Here is a 16,661-nt window from a genome sequence, read left to right on the forward strand (position 1 = left end):
AGGAGTGCCAAGCGCTGCGCCCGGGCGTCCCCGCCGCAGCGGCCGGTCCCGCTGCCGGTCCGGGTACCGGTGCCGGTGCCGGTCCCCGCGGGTCGGATAGACGGCCCCGCTGCGGGGGGGAGGTCTCCCCCGTCGTGCCCGGGGGGGGGGGCTCCCCGTTGTCACGGCGCGGGGCCGGGGCCGCCGGCGGAAAGTGTGTCACTGGGGCACGAGGCTCTCCCCGGGAATCACATGGGGGAGGCGGCGGCGCCGCGTGCGGCCCAGTGCGCAGCCGCGGCCGGTGCCGGGCGGGCGGCGGGGCGGGCGGCGGGCGCACAACAGCCCTTGCCGGGCGGCGGCGCGGCACGGCTCGGCGCGGCTCCCCTCGCCTCGGCTCCCTTGCCCCCCCCCCCCCCCATCCCCCCCCCCCCCCTCCCGCCCCAACATCCCTCCCCGCCTCTTCGGCTGCGGGAGGCTCGGCGGAGCCGGGACGGGCGCTCCCGGGACAACCCCCCCACCCCCGCCCCGACCCCGCTCCCCGCCCCGAGGATGGCCGCCCCCGAGACCGGCAGCACAGGTCAGTGCCCCGCCGGAGCGACCACCGCCCCCCGACCCCCTCCCCCCACCCCCCGGTTCCGCTTCTCGCCCGCGGGCGTGCGCGCCGGGAGCGTACGGGCACCGGCACCGGGAGCGGTCCCGAGAACCGGACGGGAGTCGGGGTCGGTGCAGCGGGACCGCGGCGAGGGGCTGCGCGCTGAGACCGCGAATCGGCGGGGGCCGGACACCGGGACCCGGGGGGGTGTCCCGCACACCCCGGCGGGCAGGATGCGCACCGGGACCGCATCCCGGAACGGGGCTCCTTCCTACCGGGACCGGGCGGTCCTGCATAGCGGGGTAAGGATCGGGCAGCGGGGCCGGGGCGTCCCCGGGAGGGAGGGATGCGCGTCGCCACCGGGACGTCTCGCACGACCGGGACGACCTGAACGCCGGCACCGGCTCGCTCCGGTCGCCGGGGCGGGAGGGACGGAGACCGGGACCGGGGAGTCCCGAACGCCGGGGTGCGCTGGACACGGAGGGGGGGGGGGGGTAGGAAGGCTGAAAACCGGGATCGGTGCACCGGGGCCGCCCGGACACCGGGACCGAAGGGGAGAGCGCCGGGACCGGGGCAGCGGGGACCGGGCAGCCCGTGGGCGGCGGAGGCGGAGCCTCGCGTGCCGGGGGGACCCGCGCGGGGACGCGCACCGGGAGAAGCGGGGAGTGGGGGCACACACACACACACACACACACACGAACGGAGGCGGTGCCCCCCCCCCTCCCCGGCACGTGTCCCCCTCCCCGCCGCTGCCACGTGCGGAGTTTGTTTTCCCCGCAGCCCCGCCCCGCCCCCGCCCATTGGTCGCCTCATGACATCATCTCTGCCCCCCCTCCTCTCGCCGTGACGTCACACCCGGAAGCGGGGACGCCGCGTTCCACTCGCCCTTTCCAACGCGGGAAGGGGAGGGCGGGGTTGGGGCTGTCTCCGGGGCAACGAGAAGGGGCGGGGCGTCGCGACAGGCCAATGGGATGGGAGGGGGCGGGGCAAAGCGTGAAGGGGCGGGACCGCGGGAGGCCACGTGCGGCTCGAGCACGTGGGGCGGCGGCGTGAGGCCGCCTGAGCTGGCGGGGGGGGGGGGGAGAAGCCGTGGAGCCGCTGCTTTTGGGGGGGGGTCTCCAGGGCGTCGTGGTGCTGCGGGGTCAGGAATGGCCCCTCTGTCCTGGTTCGGCCCCTTGGGGGGGATTTCTCCCCCCCGAAGCCCCGGGACCCCCCCATTGGGGGGGTCCCGGGGCTTCGGGGGGGGGAATCCCCCCGATATTTTGGTGTCCCAGCAGCTGGGGGGGCCCCAGGAGCTGCAGTTTTTGGGGGTGGTGGTGGTACGGGACCCACTGTCCCCAATTCGGTGACCCCCTTCAGAGGTGGCTCAGTGAGGGGGGGGGGTGTGTGGGGGGGTGGCTGGTGGTGGCAGGCTGGCTCCGGCTCGTGGCATCCGTGCCAGCGGCACCGTGTGCGGCGGGAGACACATGGCCCCGGCGATCCCGTGTGTCCCCAACCTCGCCCTCCACGTGTCCCGGACTCAGCCGGAGCCGTGTCCCGGTGCTGCTGCCCCTGCCCCGTGCGTGGTGGTGGTGGTGGGGGGCAGGGGGGAATGAATGGGGGGGGGCTGTGACCTCTGCCAGGGCTGGCTGTGGGCACAGCACCGGTGCTGGTCCCCACCTTTGTGGGGTTCTCCCACAGGGAGCCTCCCCAGCCTCTGCCCTTTAATGCAGCCCTGCAGTGGGGCTGCATCCCCCCCAACTGAGGGGGCTGTGCTGTACCCCCCCCCCCCCGGTGCCACGCGGAGGCTTCGCCGTGGGGGTCCGTCTGGATCTGTGGGGCTGGGAGCCGGGCTGTGCCACGGGCACGGGGCTGGAGCCGGTGGCTGTAACCGCCGTGACCTCCCGGTTACACCTCTGACGGGTTCTCGGCCCGCATTCCTCCCACGGGCGCTTCCGGGGCGCTGTGCCCGTGTTCCCGCTCGGCACGCACCTGGGCAACCCGGCTGTCCCCGTCCCACGTGGGGCCGGCACTCGTGGCAGCTGGCAGGCACCCTGCCTGACTCAGGGAGGGCGGCACACGTGCGGCCACGGTGCAGCAGGACGCCTACGGGGCAGGGATGCATCCGGGGTGCTTCCCTGGGGACCCCCCCGCCCACCCCACCCGGGGCTGCGATCTACCTTTTGGGGTCCCCTCTGGGCCGGGAGAGGCTGAGCCCGGTGCAGCTCGGTGCATGCGTGGCCCTGCTGCTCTGCCCGCAGGCGGCGTGATCAGCTACGTGGGCTCCAGCGGCACCTCGCCCAACCGCACCAGCCCCGTCTCGCTCTGCAGCGACAGCTCCAACGGCAGCTCCCAGTCGGGCTCCCAGCCCTTCCCCACCTACTTTCCCCCGTCGCCCACCGGCTCCCTCCAGGACTCCCGCGCCTACGGCGGGGGCTCGCTGGCCCCCCGTGAGGACGGCTCCCCTTCATCCTCCTCCTCCTCCTCCTCGTCATCATCGTACGGCTCCTCGGTGAACTTCCCCGGGGTGCAGCAGGTCCCCGTGGATGAGCGGCGCCGCAGCTCGCCCAGCAAAGCCGGCAGCACCGTCACCAGTGAGTGGGGTGGGCGGGGGGGGGTGGCGGGTGGTCCTCCTCCCCATGTCATGGTGGGCACCCCGGGACCCCGCTCACCCCCGTCCCTCCGCAGAGCTGAACGGGATGGTGCTGCTCTGCAAGGTCTGCGGGGATGTTGCCTCCGGCTTCCACTACGGCGTCCACGCCTGCGAGGGCTGCAAGGTACCGGGGATGGGGCCGGGGTGGCACAGAGCCCCTGCCGTGCTGGGGGGGGGGTCCTGAGTGACACCCCCCCGCCCCGCAGGGCTTCTTCCGCCGCAGCATCCAGCAGAACATCCAGTACAAGAAGTGCCTCAAGAACGAGAACTGCTCCATCGTCCGCATCAACCGCAACCGCTGCCAGCAGTGCCGCTTCAAGAAGTGCCTGCTGGTCGGCATGTCCCGTGACGGTGAGCTCAGCCCTAGCCCCCCCCCCGGGGGCACCCCAGAACCGGGGACCCCATGTTCAGTGCTGTACATCCCCTCCGGGGTGTGATCCCTGGTGCCCAGGGCTGCATGTCCCCCTCCCGGGATGGGTCCCCCCCCATGGTCAGGGCTGTATGTCCCTTCCAGCGTCGGGTCTCCCTGCCCACACTGGGTGCCCCGCGGGACGTGCCCCCCCCTTCCACGTGCTCCAGGGATGCGTCCCCGCCATCGTCAGGGCTGCACGTCCCCTCCAAGCTGGGCCGTAGGGATGCAGCCGCGTTCCCGGCAGCCCCCGGTCCCCCATCGCGCAGGGTTGGGGTGGGGGGGGTGTCGGCGTGCCCGGGCTGCCCACTAATGCCGATGTCCCCCGCAGCGGTGCGCTTCGGGCGCATCCCCAAGCGGGAGAAGCAGCGGATGCTGGCGGAGATGCAGAGCGCCATGAGCGGCATGGGCAGCGCCCCGCCGGGGATGCCCGGTCCCGGCGAGGGTCCAGCGCCGGGCGGGGGCCGCGCGCCGCCCCCCTGTCCCCCGCCGCTCGCCCCCCCCCGCCTGCTTCTCCCAGTTCCCCCAGCAGCTGACGCCCCCCCGCTCGCCCAGCCCCGGGGGGGCCACCGAGGACGTCATCGCGCAGGTGGCCAAGGCCCACAAGGAGATCTTCGTCTACGCGCACGACAAGCTGGGACCCCCCCCGGCCTGCGAGAACGGCCTCCTGCGCTGGGACGCGCCCCCCGCCTGGGCTCCCGGCCCCCCCGAGCCCCGGCTCTGCCCCCCCGCTTACCCCGAGTCCCCGGCGCGGGGCTGCCCCTGGCCCCGTGGCACCAAGGACGTCCTGCCGGTGAGCGCCCGGGGGCTCCCGCTCCCTCTCCCGGGTATTTTTAGCCGCTAATCGCACTAATCGCCTTGTCCGTGCCGTGGCGGCGGGGCCGGGGGAGCCCCACGGCGCCGGGCTGAGCCGTGCCGTCGCCCGCAGGCCTGCCCCATGAACAGCCACCTGCCCGGCCGCAGCGGGCGCTCGGTGCAGGAGATCTGGGAGGATTTCTCCCTCAGCTTCACCCCTGCCGTCCGCGAGGTGGTCGAGTTCGCCAAGCACATTCCTGGCTTCCAGGCCCTCTCCCAGCACGACCAGGTCACCCTGCTCAAAGCCGGCACCTTCGAGGTACGTCCCGGGACAGCGAGGGCTCGATGGAGGGCACGGTGCCCCGTGGCATTGCACGGTGCCCTATGGCCCAGCATGAAGTCCCACGGCACCGCATAGTGCTCCATGGCCCGGCACGCTGCCCCATGGCATTGCATGGTGCTCCACAGACAGGCAGGGAGCCTAACGGCATCGCGCGGTGCCCCACAGCATTGCACGGTGCCCCGTGGACTGGCGTGGAGCCCCACGGCATGGGCACAGTGCCCCAAAAGCATTGCACGGTGCCCCAGAGCATGGCACGGAGTCCCATGCCATTACACGGTGCCTCACGGCATTGCATGGTGGTCCATGGACAGGCATGGAGCCTAACGGCATCACGCGGTGCCCCACAGCATTGCACGGTGCCCCGTGGACTGGCGTGGAGCCCCACAGCATGGGCACAGCGCCCCAGAGCATGGCGTGGAGTCCCACGCCATTGTGCGATGCCCCACGGCATTGCACGATGCCCCACAGCCTGGCACAGCACCCCACGGACTGGCATAGTGCCCCGTGGCATTGCACGGTGCCCCATAGCATGGAGCTGTGGCACAGAGCACGGCATCGTACGGTGCCCACGGCACGGCACAGTAGCCCACAGCATGGGAGCCACGGCACGGAGCGTGGCATTGCACGGTAGCCCACAGCGTTGCAGGATGCCCCCCGGCGCGGCACGGTAAGCCCGTCCCGCTGACGCCGCGCGTGCCGCAGGTGCTGATGGTTCGCTTCGCCTCGCTGTTCGACGTGAAGGAGCAGACGGTGACGTTCATGAGCCGGACGAAGTACAGCCTGGAGGAGCTGTGGGGCATGGGCATGGGCGACCTGCTCAGCTCCATGTTCGAGTTCAGCGAGAAGCTCAGCGCCCTCGACCTCACCGACGAGGAGCTGGGGCTCTTCACCGCCGTCGTCCTGGTCTCGGCAGGTGGGAGCCGGGGCGACGCGGGGAGGGTGCGTTCGGGTGCGGGGGGGGGGGGGGGGCAGGTGTCACTGCCCGCCTGCTGACGCCTCGTCCCCACAGACCGCTCCGGCATGGAGGACACGGCGTCGGTGGAGCAGTTGCAGGAGACGCTGATCCGCGCGCTGCGCGCCCTCGTGCTGAAGACGCACCCGGCGGAGACGTCGCGGTTCACCAAGCTGCTGCTGAAGCTGCCGGACCTGCGCACCCTCAACAACCTCCACTCCGAAAAGCTGCTCTCCTTCCGCATCGATGCCCAGTAGGGCCCCGACGGACCCCAGGGACCCCCCCGCACACCCACCACCCTTGTACATAGCACCGCGGCCGGGGGGGGGGGGGATGAGACACGAGCCCCCCCCCAAGGGGCAGCACAAACCCCACGGCACCTGCTGGACTCCTGGGGGGCTGCATTCCCCAGGTGGGCGCTGGCATGCCAGCACCCCCCCCCCCCCCCCACTCCAGTTGGGCATCTGCCCCACGGCTCCGCTGGCAGCGCCAGGGGGGTTCCCCCGCCCCAGCCCCCCCACTCCGGCAGCCAGCGGTGGAAAGCAGAGGCCGGATCCAGCCGAGCTGTGTGGGTGGGTTTGGTTGGGTTTGGTTGGTTTTTTTTTTTTTCATCATATATTTATTACATAAATATATAGTAAAATAGACCAGCAACAATTACCATAAAAATATCTTTCTTTAAAATCCTGACCAAAACACAAAAGGGTTTAAAATCGCACGTCACAGACTGTGATTGTCACGGAGCTCAGCGGCCCCCCCGTCCCGCGCCCTACATTCAGCGACGCCGGCCGCGGCCCCCGCCGCCACCGCGGCACCATGCATAGTAGGGGGACCCCGCGCCGGGCTGTGCCAAGCCATGCCGGGGCATGCCGAGCCGTGCCGGCTGGGCTCGACGCGGCCCCAAGCAGGGGCAGCTCCGGGAGCCATGAGGTATGTGCTTGGGGGGGACGGGGGACACGGGGACTGGGGACGCAGGGATGGGGATGGCCCGGGGGAGGTGGCGGGGGGGGGGGGGGGGGGGGGGGGGGGGCACCGGTTCTGCCCCCCCGGCGAAGCCGGGGCCGACGCTGGACGTGCGATGGCGACGCGAGACGGAGACGAGAAGGAGCGGCGCGGGGGGGGAGTGCGAGGGCATGCTGGCCAGCGGGGCGGGGGGCCGGGCTGTGCCCCCCCCCAGGACGAGCCACCCCAGGGCACCGTGCTGCCGCCCGGGGGGGGGGGGGCTCCCACCCGGCTGCGTGGGGGTCACGTTTTGCTGCTTAAGACACATGCCGCGACAGCTCTGCCCTGCCACGCGGGCGGGCGGCGCGTGGTCGGCGCGCAGCTTCTCACGGACCGCGCACGGGAACGCACGGGCATCGCGTGGCCGCGGCACGGCCACGGCACCGGCGCGGCGCGGCCATCGCGCGGGCGTCGCTCCAGCACGCGTGGCCGTCACGCCGGCGTCGCGCGGCACGGGCATCGCCCGGCCGCCGTGCCGTGGGGGACGCGGCCCCCGCCCGCGGCCCGAAGGCACGTGTTAAGGCCGGCGCAGGGCAGGGCTCGGCGTGACCGTGGGCGGCGGGGGGCCGGTGCTGCCGGGGGGGGGGGGGGATGAATCCCCAAACCCTGTGCCCCCCCCCAGCGCGGGCGTTAGTGTTTCCCGGCACCGGCTCCTATTGCACAACCCGCCGCCGGTGCCGGCGCAGCCGTGTTCGCTGGGGGCCGCGCCGGGACCCCCCCACCCCGTGCCGGACACCCGAGGTGAGAGTTTTAAGACATGTTGCACCAAGTGCAAAGCTGGCCTTGCTGCGAGGGGCCGAGGGCACCGTGAGACCCCCCCCCGCCCCGGCCGCGAGGGCACCCATGGGTGCCACGGCCCTGCCACGCCATGGCCCCACTGCACCCCCCGACCCGGCTGCAGGGGGTCTGGCGGGGTCCCCAGACACGACCCCCGTGGCGGGGGGCCGGGGTGTGGTGGGGAGCCCGGCCCGGCCCCCTGTGCCCAGGGTGGGGGGGGAAGTGTCTCGTGTTGGGATTTCTGCTTTTAAACGACCCGTAAAAAGATTTTTTTTTTTTAATTACAAAAATTATATATTTTATATATATTTATATATATATATATATATTAGCTTAGGTGGGCCCCGGCAGGCTGCCTGCCTCGCCGGCCGCCCCCCGGCCCGCGCCCCCCCTCGGCCTCCGCCTGAGGTAAGAAAAAATTCACAAACCTAAATTGGGGGGGAAAAAGGTGATAAAACCATTCCCGGGTGCCCCCGCTGCAGCCCTGCCCCCCGCCGAGCCGGGACCCCTGGCCCCCCCCCCCGGCCCCCCGCCGGCCCCCGCCGCAGCCTGGCCCCCCCCAGAGCGGGGGGGGGCAGTTGGGGGATGCAGCCCCCCCAAAGTGCTGCTGCCAGGGGGCCGGGGCAGTAGTGCAGTGGGGGCTGTGCGGGGTCCCGGGGGGGCACCCGCTGCCCCCCCCCGCCGGCGCCTCTGGGGCCATTGCAACTCCTGACGGACACGACAAATAAACCCACGAGGACGAGGGGAAAAAACAACAAAAAAAGGACAACGGAAAAGGTGGGGGTGTGGGGGGGCGGCCGCAGCGGGTCCCCACGGCCCCCCCCCCGGCGTCCCGCAGCGCCCACCATCCACCGGCGCTTGGCACAAAATCATCTCCTCTCAGCCCAAAAAAAAGACAGAGAAAACCAAAGCCCCGAATCTGGCCCCGAATCTGGGGGGGGGACATGTGTGCGGGGCAGGGGGGGCCACCCCAGCCGGGGCAGACCCAGAGGCCAGTGGGCTGTGGGGGGGTCCACCAGCCCCGCGCCCCTACGGGCTGGGGTCCCCCTCGCCACCGCTGTGCCCCCCGTGCCCCCCACGCCGCTATGGGGGGGGGTCCTGGCCCCCCCCGGCCCCCGCGCCGCTGCCCGGCCAAAAGTGCATGTGGCCGCGGCCCCCCCGGCCGGGGCAGCCTCTCCCTGTGCAGCCCAGAGCCCCCTCCTCTCCTCTCCTCTGCTCTTCCTCCTCCTCCTCCTCTCCTCTCCTTCCAAAGTGCAGTTAGTTTAATATTTTAGCCTCTCAGGGAGGGAAATAAATGCTTAAAAAATAATAATCTAAGAAGAGAAGGACAATAAAGGAAACGCTCGACCGTCGGGGCCCTTCCCTGTGCAAACAAACAAAATTCGTCAAGTCCTGGGGCGCGGGGGGGGCGGCGGGGGGTGGCAGCCGCGGGGGGGCACGGCGGGACCCCCACCCTGGGCGCAGCATCCCCCCGCCCTCGCCCCTGGGAGGAGGGGGGCAGGGATAAGAAAAATTTGGGGGGCGGGGGGGAGCGGAGCGGGGGTGGGGGGGCACGGGGCGGGGGGGGGGGGGGGTGGCAGCCCTACACCTCCTGGTCCTCGAAGACCTCGAGGAAGAGGGGGGGGAAGAGCTCGGTGGGACACTCCACCTTCATGTGCAGGAAGCGGCTGGCGTGGCAGGCGCCGATCATCCGCAGATCCGTCACCTTCATCAGCAGCTTGGGCCAGAAGTGGGGAATGTTGTGTTTGCGGTAGTTGATGTAGTGCTCGAAGGCCAGCAGGTACGTCTCCTGGCACTTCTCGATCTTCTCCACGCAGATCAGCCCCGTCCGGTCTGCGGGCACAGGGAGGCGGGCGTCCAGGGCGGGGGTTCGTCCTCCCGCGAGGCTGCGTCCCCCACATACCCCCCCTCGGTGTTGGGGTGGATACGGTACTAAGTAGACCACTGAAGGCGGCGCGGCTCACGCTAAAAAGGAGCCACACTAGAGGGCATAGCCACATGCGCCGCGTGAGGCGCGGGACGATGGGATAGGGGTGACCCACCCCTTGCACCCCCCGGCTGCAGCACTGGGGATCGGGGTGCCCACCCCCCCTTGCACCCCCCGGCTGCAGCACTAGGGATCGGGGTGCCCACCCCTTGCACCCCCAGGCTGCTGTGGCACTGGGGATCGGGGTGCCCACCCCTTGCACCCCCCAGCTGCAGCACTAGGACGGGTGCCCCACCACTTGCACCCCCACAGGAGTTGCTGTGGGCAATGGGGATTCAGGGTGCCACACTTGCAACCCCCCGGCTGCTTGGGCAAGGGGATCAGGGTGCCCACCCCTTGCACCCCCAGGGCTGCAGCACTAGGGATCGGGGTGCCCACCCCCCCTTGCACCCCTTCCAGCCTGGCACAGCTCCCCAGGGCTCTGGGCATTATATTACTCAACCCATATCCCCCCCCGCTCCATGCAGCCTGGCACGGCTCCCCAGGGCACTGGGAATTAGGGTGCTCACCCCACTTTCCCCCAGCACAGCCTGGCATAGCTCCCCGGGGGCATTCGGGTGCCCACTCCATGCACCCCCAGCTCCCAGGGCAGCGGGCGTTTCAGTGCCCACCCTGGGAGCTCCCAGCCGTGCCCACCACCAAAGACTCACAGCATCAAGGTGCCCACCCCATATCCCCCCCAGAGCCAGTGGGGCACAGTTTCCCCAGGGTGCCCACCCCAGGATGCTGGGGGCTCTGGGCAGCAGGGTGCCCACCTCTTGCATCCCTAAGATGCTGGGGGCTCCGGGCATCAGGATGCCCACCCAACACACCTCTAGGACATTGGGGGCTCCGGGCATTGGGGTGCCCACCCCAGGCGCCCTATGGTTCCCCGGGCACTGGGCACCGGGGTGCCCACCCCATTCCCCCCCTCACCATCCCCGGGGGCAGACGCCGATGCCGCTACCTGAGGACATGAGCAGCACGGCCTGGAGCAGGGCCACCTCGGTGTCGTCCAGGTTGAAGGCAGAGAGGGACTTGCCCAGGTCGAAGATGGCATCGGAGACGACGCCGAGGCCGCCGTTCTTGAGCTGCTCCCGCTTGACGGCCATCTCCCCGCTGAGCGTCAGCGTCTCGCTCTCGGGGTCGTAGCGCACGGCCGCCCGCAGCGACATGATCTCCATGCAGCAGCCCTTCAGCAGGATGATCTGGTCTTCGCAAGGCAGCTGGGGGGGGGGGACGGACGGCATCAGCGGTGGCGGGATTGCTGCAGCCCTGGCCCCAGCACCCCCCCCCCCACCCCGGTCCCCCCCTTACCTCCGAAAACATGGGCAGTTTTTTGGCAAAGTCGACCACGCGGGTGATGGCCGGGGTGATGATTTTTGTAAACTCGCTGAACGCCTCCAGGTCGACTTTGTCCCCATCGGGCATGGAAGCCATGGGTGACTGGCCGATGTCCTCGGGCTGCGGGGACGGATGGTGGGGTTGGGGGGTGCGGTGTGACCTTGTGTGTGTGTGTGTGTGTCCCAGGACCCCCATCGTGGCAGGGGGAAACCGAGGCAGAGCTGGGTGCAGGGCAGCAGCCAGGAGAGGGAGCTGTGTGCCAGCGCCGGGGCCAGGGCCAGGGCCACCCCTGCGGGGCACAGCTGTCCCCTTCGGTCACTGCTCACCCCTTAACCCTTCTGGGGGTGACAAGCTCAAGGACACTGGGCGACATCCCAAACCCCCGGCTCTGACCGCCCCCCCGGCTCCGACCGCCCCCCCCCCCCCGGTGCAGGGGCACCCTGGGCGCTGCCTGCCATGCGTGCATTGAGCGTGCGGGTGCTCAGCTGAGACCGGCCAGGGAGGGGGTCCGGGGCGGTGGCGGCTTCCCACTCCCCCCCCCCCCCCCCCCCAGCCCCATGCCCTCACCAGGAATTTCCGCTTCTGCTTCCAGTGGCTGCCCTGGGCGTTGGTGCTGCGGTGGGCCTCCGTCACCACGTGGATCAGCTCCCACTCCTCCGCGGTGGGGTTGGGGCGATGCTGCAGCGACTTGATCATCTCCTCCTTCCGCCGCCGCTCCCGGTTCTCCTCGATCAGCTTCCGCTTCGCTACCCGCTTCGAGTCATCCAGCACCACTGCCGGGAGCCCCCCCCGTCAGCCGGCACCCCCCCGGCCGTGCTGTGCATCCCGACCCGCAGCTGCGGTGTTGCCCCCCCCCCGTGCCCGGCACCCCAACCTGCTCCTGCAGCTGCACCAAGCACCCCGCCCCACGGCACCGCCGGCCGTGCCGGGACCCCCAACCCATCCCCACGGCACCAACGGGTGCCCCCCCACCCCGGCCCCCCCGCACTCACGGTCCATGGCCATGCCCACAGAGATGCACTTCTTGAAGCGGCAGAGCTGGCACTGGTTGCGGGTGATCTTGTCGATGACGCAGCAGCCATCGTACTTGCAGGAGTAGGTGGGGTGCAGGTTCTTCTGGATGGTCCGACGGAAAAAGCCCTGGGGACAGCGGGGTGGGATACGATGGGGTAAGCCCCGGTCAGCCCCCCCTGCCCACCCCCTGCCCACCCCCTGCCCTCTCACCTTGCAGCCCTCGCAGGTGATGCAGCGGTAGTGGTAGCCGGTGGCTTTATCCCCGCACACCACGCACTGTTCATCTTTGTCCAGGTAACTAGGGATGTACCCTGCAGGGCACCGCGCGTCAGGGACCCCCGGCGCGCCCCGCCGCCGCGACCCCCCAACCCGTGCCTCAGTTTCCCCCCTGCGGCAGCATCTGCCCCCGGCCCCGCCACTGCCCCCCGCCCTGCTGCGGGCAGCCCTGGCACGGGAAGGGTTAAAAGCTGGGGGGGTGGCTGGGGGGGTGGCTGCCCGAGCCCCCCGCAGCAATAAAGCTCCCATTATCCGGCTCCCCAGCCGGCTGCGGGGGGGGGGGGTGTCCCCGTCCCCCCGGCACACAATGGCCCCACTGTCCCCGCTATTGTCCGGGATCCCCCAGCCTGGCAGCCCGGGGACCAGCCCCCCAACCCCCCCCCCCGCCCCATCACCGGCCTCACGGGGAAACTGAGGCACGGAGCACCCACGATGAATGGGCGGTATCCCCGGCACCCCGGCATCCCCACGTCCCCCCGGGATGGAGCGAACCCAGGCGTGGGGGGCCCGAGAGCCCACCCTGGCGCACTGTGGGTGCCGGATGTGGGGGGGGCCCCGGGTCCTTCGCCCCCCACCCAGAGCGGGGAGGGGTGCTGGGGGGGATGGGTTGGGAGCCGGACGCCTGGGTCCCTCCAGCGGCCCCTCCTCCCGCCCGGCAGGATCCCGCCGGCGCCGGCCGCTCCCCGCTGGGGAATGGGGCAGGGCTGGGGGGGCAGCGCCCGGCCGGGCCCCCCTTATCTCCCACCCCAGGGTGCTGCCGGCCCCGATAGCACCGCCCCGGCCCGACCCACGGCCACGGGGTGCGGAGGGGAACGGGCACCCCACGGGGACACGGGGTGCTCGGGGTCCCGGTGGGGATGTGGGGTGCTGGGGACCCTGTGGGACCCGGCAGGGATGTGGGGTGCTGGGGGGGGGGGGCAGGAGAATGGGGTGTGCGGGGGACCCTGGGGTGCCCGGCAGGGACGTGGGGTGCAGGCAGGGTGCGTGGTGCCTGCGGAACTCAGTGAGGACGTGGGGTGCCCAGCAGAAACGTGGGGTGCCCGTGGGACACTGCAGGGATGTGGGGTGCTGGGGGGGTGGCCAGGGGACCCTGTGGGACCCAGCAGGGATGTGGGGTGCTGAGGGGGGGCCAGGAGAATGGGTTGTCTGGGGTACCCTGGGGGACCCAGCAGGGACGTGGGGTTCCCGGGGGACCCTGGGGTGCCCGTGGGATGCAGGCAGGACGCGTGGTGCCTGCGGAACCCCGTGAGGACGCGGGGTGCCCGGGGGTGCCCGGCAGTGCCGGGGGGGGGGGCGGGGAGCCCGTACCTGACATGCTGCTCTTCACCAAACATTGGCTGCTCTTTCTTTTGCGCTTGCCATCCAGCCACCTGCGGGAGGGGGCCGGGCTGGGACGGAACCCCCCGGCCCCCCCCCCCGTACCCCGGTCCCCAGCCCGCAGCTGGGAGGTGGGCACCCCTCACCCGGGGGTCCCGGGAGGGTGGGCAGGGGCGATGCCACGTGTGGGGTCACGGCACTGGGGTGCCAGGACACGGACCCATGGGTGCGGGGGGGGGGGGGGGGACAGACGGGACACGACACCCCTGGGGACCCCCGACCCGGGACACGGCATCGCCCGGGGGGGCTGAGCCGGGGCTGGGGGGGGGGCACGGGGGGAGGGGGAGAGGGAAGGGGGGAGGGGACGGGAAAGGGTGTCGGGTGGGGGAGGGGAAGGGAAGGGGGTGGAGGGTGGGGGAGGGGCAGGGAAGGGCTGGGGGAGGGGAGGGTGGGGGAGGGGCTCATTTACAGTCAAAGACAAAATGTCCTTTTGGCTCAGCGGGGAAGTGACATCAGAGGGGCTCAGCCAATGGCGGGCGGCGGGGGTCCGCGCCTCGCCCGCACGGCACCAGCCCATTGGCGGAGCCGCCTGGCACGGCCGGGCCGGGGGGGGGGGGTCCGACGCCACGGGGATGGGCACCTGCGGGTCGGGCTGGGGAAGGGGGGGGGGGGGGGGGGTCCCGCACCCAGGGGCGACCCCTCAGCTCCCACCCCCCCCCCCCCCCACCACCCCGGGGTCCGGCGCGGGGGGGTCCCGGGCTCCAGCCCAAGGTGACCCCGGGGCTGGCTCCCCCCGGGGCACGTGAGAGCGGGTGGCCCTCCCGAAATAGCCCCGGGACAGGGTGGCCCGAGGGGCCCCGGCCGGGGAAGGGGGCGGCTGGGAGAGGTCCCCGCGGGGGCACGGGCACGAGTGGGGGACACACGGGCATGGGCACGCGTGGGGACACCCGGGGCACAGGGGGGCACCCGGGGAACGGGGACACATGGGACACGCAGGGCACGGGGACACCTGGGACGTGGGGACGCACGGGGACGCGTGGGGCACGGACACCTACACGGGCACGCGGGGATGCACGGGGACACGCGGGGCATGGGGACACGGGGGACACCTGGGACACGGGGACACGTGGGGCACGGACATCTACACGGCCACGCGGGGATGCACAGGGACACGCAGGGCACGGGGGCGCGTGGGGCATGGACACCTACACGGCCACGCGGGGATGCACGGGGACACGTAGGGCACGGGGGCGCGTGGGGCATGGACGCCTACACGGCCACGCGGGGATGCACGGGGACACGCAGGGCACGGGGGCGCGTGGGGCATGGACACCTACACGGCCACGCGGGGATGCACGGGGACATGCCGAGCGTGGGGACACACTGGGCACGGGGACACTTGGGGACACGCGAGGATGCGCAGGGCATGGGGCCACGCAGGGCACGGACGCGGCCACGCACGGGGAGGGGGACATGGCATCAGCGCGCGCGGGGTGTGGGGACACGAGGGACAATGCGACGAGGGGGCTGCGGCAGCGGTGCCGGCGTGGGCACGGGGCGGGGGCTCACCGGGTGTCCTCTGGCTCCGACAGCGGGTCCAGGGTGCTGGGCTTCTGTTCCATTCACCGCAATTCCATCAAGGAGCGCTCAGCACCGACCGAGTGGGCTCTGCCACCGGTGCCACGCGCGGGGGGGCCACGGCGGGGGGCTACGACGCGCGCCCCATGGCGCCCGCTTCAGTGCTCAGCTCCACGCAGCATCCCGGGCCGGACCCTGCCGAGACAAACCGCGGCTGAAGCCGGACCCCCGGTGAGGGGGGGCGAGGGCTGCAGACCTGGGCTGCCCCCCCCGGGAGCTCGCACCGCAACGTGGGGCTGCGTGAGAGCGCACGAGGGGTGCAGGAACACGTGGAGCGTGCGAGAGCGTGCGGGAGCGAGCAGAGCTGGGTTGAGAGCGTGAAGGGTGTGCAAGGCCACGCGGAGCGTGCGACGGCGCGCAGGGCGCGCAGGGCTGGGCGAGAGCACGAGGGACGTGCAAGAACACGTGGAGGGAGCCAGGCCCTGCAGGGTGCGTGCAACGGCACGCGGGGCTGAGCGAGAGCGTGCGGGGTGTGCGACAGCGTGCACGGGTGTGCAAGAGCGTGCACGGGTGTGCGAGGCTGTGTGAGAGCGTGCAGGGCGTGTGAGCGTGCCCAGGTGCGCGAGAGCGTGCAACGGGTGGGTGTGCAAGAGCGTGCACGGGTGCGCAGGGCTGTGTGAGTGGGCGGGGAAGGACAGGCACACGCAAGGGTGACAGCGGGTGCCGCACCCAGCCGTGGGGCAGGGCTGGGGGGGCCCCCCCGCCAAGCGGTGGGGGGACCCTGGGGGGTGCCCAGGGCGGCCCCCCCAGACGCTGTGCCAGGGGGCCAGGCTGAGCCCCAATGCATTCGCCACATGCGTGCCCCCCCCCTCCCCCCGGGGGGAGACTTACGGGGCGGGGGGCGCCGGGGGGGGCCGGGGGGGGGCCGGGCGATCCTTCCTCTGCAAGCTCTCCTGCGGCAAAGACACAGCACGGTGGGGCCGGGGCGTGGGCAGCACCGGGGGCACCCCCTGCCCCCCACCGCTGCAAACCCCCGTGACGGGGAAACCAAAGCACGACCCCGGCAGACCCCCCCACCCCAGGCTCCACGTCCCCATGGGTGCCCAGCACCCACCCTGCAACACCCGCAGCACCCCAGCGGGACCGGGGGGGGGGCCCGCCTGCAAGCACCCCCCGTGAACCGCTGTTGACCCACCCGCGGCACAGGGGTGCGTGGGGGTGCGGGGGGCCCCCAGGCCGCGCCGGGGGGGGGGCGTGGGGCTGTGCCGGGCGCTGTGCCCGGCCCTCGGGCTCCTCCGCTCCGTGCGGGGACAGGCAGAAAGTAGGTCACGTTTGTCTTGGCCGCGGCAGAAATTCCTCCGGCGGATTTAAAACGCAGCGGCCGGGGCTCGGCTGCGCCCGGCCATATCCCCCCCCCCCGCCCCGGCACCCCCACGCCGCGGGGTGCCCCGGTCCGGCCCCCTGGCCCCCCTCCAGCCGGGGATGCCCGGGCAGCATCGGGATGGGGGCGAGGGATGCTGCACCCATGGGCGCACGTCGACACCCCACCCGTGGGTGCGTGCGACGCACGGGGGGGGCGGTTCGCACGAGGGGTCTCCGCAGACCCCCAGGCACGTGCCCCGAGTTGGGGGTCCATCGCCCGCCCCTGCCTCTGCGGGGAAACCGAGGCACCGCAGGGCACCCCA

The 16,661-nt window shown here is 72.0% G+C and overlaps 2 protein-coding genes across 2 annotated transcripts; one reads left to right on the top strand and one right to left on the bottom strand.

Annotated features, from left to right (window-relative positions):
• Nucleotides 1-351: 351 nt before the first annotated feature.
• On the top strand, nucleotides 352-6,359 carry NR1D1 (nuclear receptor subfamily 1 group D member 1). Its single transcript, XM_030021973.1, is given in 8 exon segments — nucleotides 352-556; nucleotides 2,812-3,144; nucleotides 3,239-3,327; nucleotides 3,410-3,554; nucleotides 3,944-4,104; nucleotides 4,106-4,726; nucleotides 5,453-5,663; nucleotides 5,760-6,359. Coding segments are annotated over 8 exon segments (1,788 nt in total). The 5' UTR covers nucleotides 352-528; the 3' UTR covers nucleotides 5,960-6,359.
• On the bottom strand, nucleotides 6,360-16,010 carry THRA (thyroid hormone receptor alpha). Its single transcript, XM_030021974.2, has 9 exons — nucleotides 15,868-16,010; nucleotides 14,968-15,171; nucleotides 13,390-13,451; nucleotides 12,016-12,116; nucleotides 11,784-11,931; nucleotides 11,359-11,564; nucleotides 10,765-10,911; nucleotides 10,415-10,673; nucleotides 6,360-9,314 (listed from the first exon to the last, which is right to left on the bottom strand). Exons 2-9 carry the CDS (start codon nucleotides 15,018-15,020, stop codon nucleotides 9,064-9,066), a joined length of 1,227 nt encoding a protein of 408 aa, XP_029877834.1. The 5' UTR covers nucleotides 15,021-15,171; nucleotides 15,868-16,010; the 3' UTR covers nucleotides 6,360-9,063.
• Nucleotides 16,011-16,661: the final 651 nt, after the last annotated feature.

Source organism: Aquila chrysaetos, chromosome 8 (genome assembly GCF_900496995.4).
Source record: "Aquila chrysaetos chrysaetos chromosome 8, bAquChr1.4, whole genome shotgun sequence".
In the NCBI taxonomy this organism is placed as follows: Eukaryota; Metazoa; Chordata; class Aves; order Accipitriformes; family Accipitridae; genus Aquila; species Aquila chrysaetos.

Coding starts and splice junctions, on each gene's coding strand:
- THRA (XM_030021974.2), bottom strand. CDS start 15,020: ATGGAACAGAAGCCCAGCACCCTGGACCCGCTGTCGGAGCCAGAGGAC. Junction 13,452..14,967: donor TCGGAGCCAGAGGACACCCG/GTGAGCCCCCGC, acceptor CCCCTCCCGCAG/GTGGCTGGATGGCAAGCGCA. Junction 12,117..13,389: donor GGTGAAGAGCAGCATGTCAG/GTACGGGCTCCC, acceptor GGTGCCCTGCAG/GGTACATCCCTAGTTACCTG.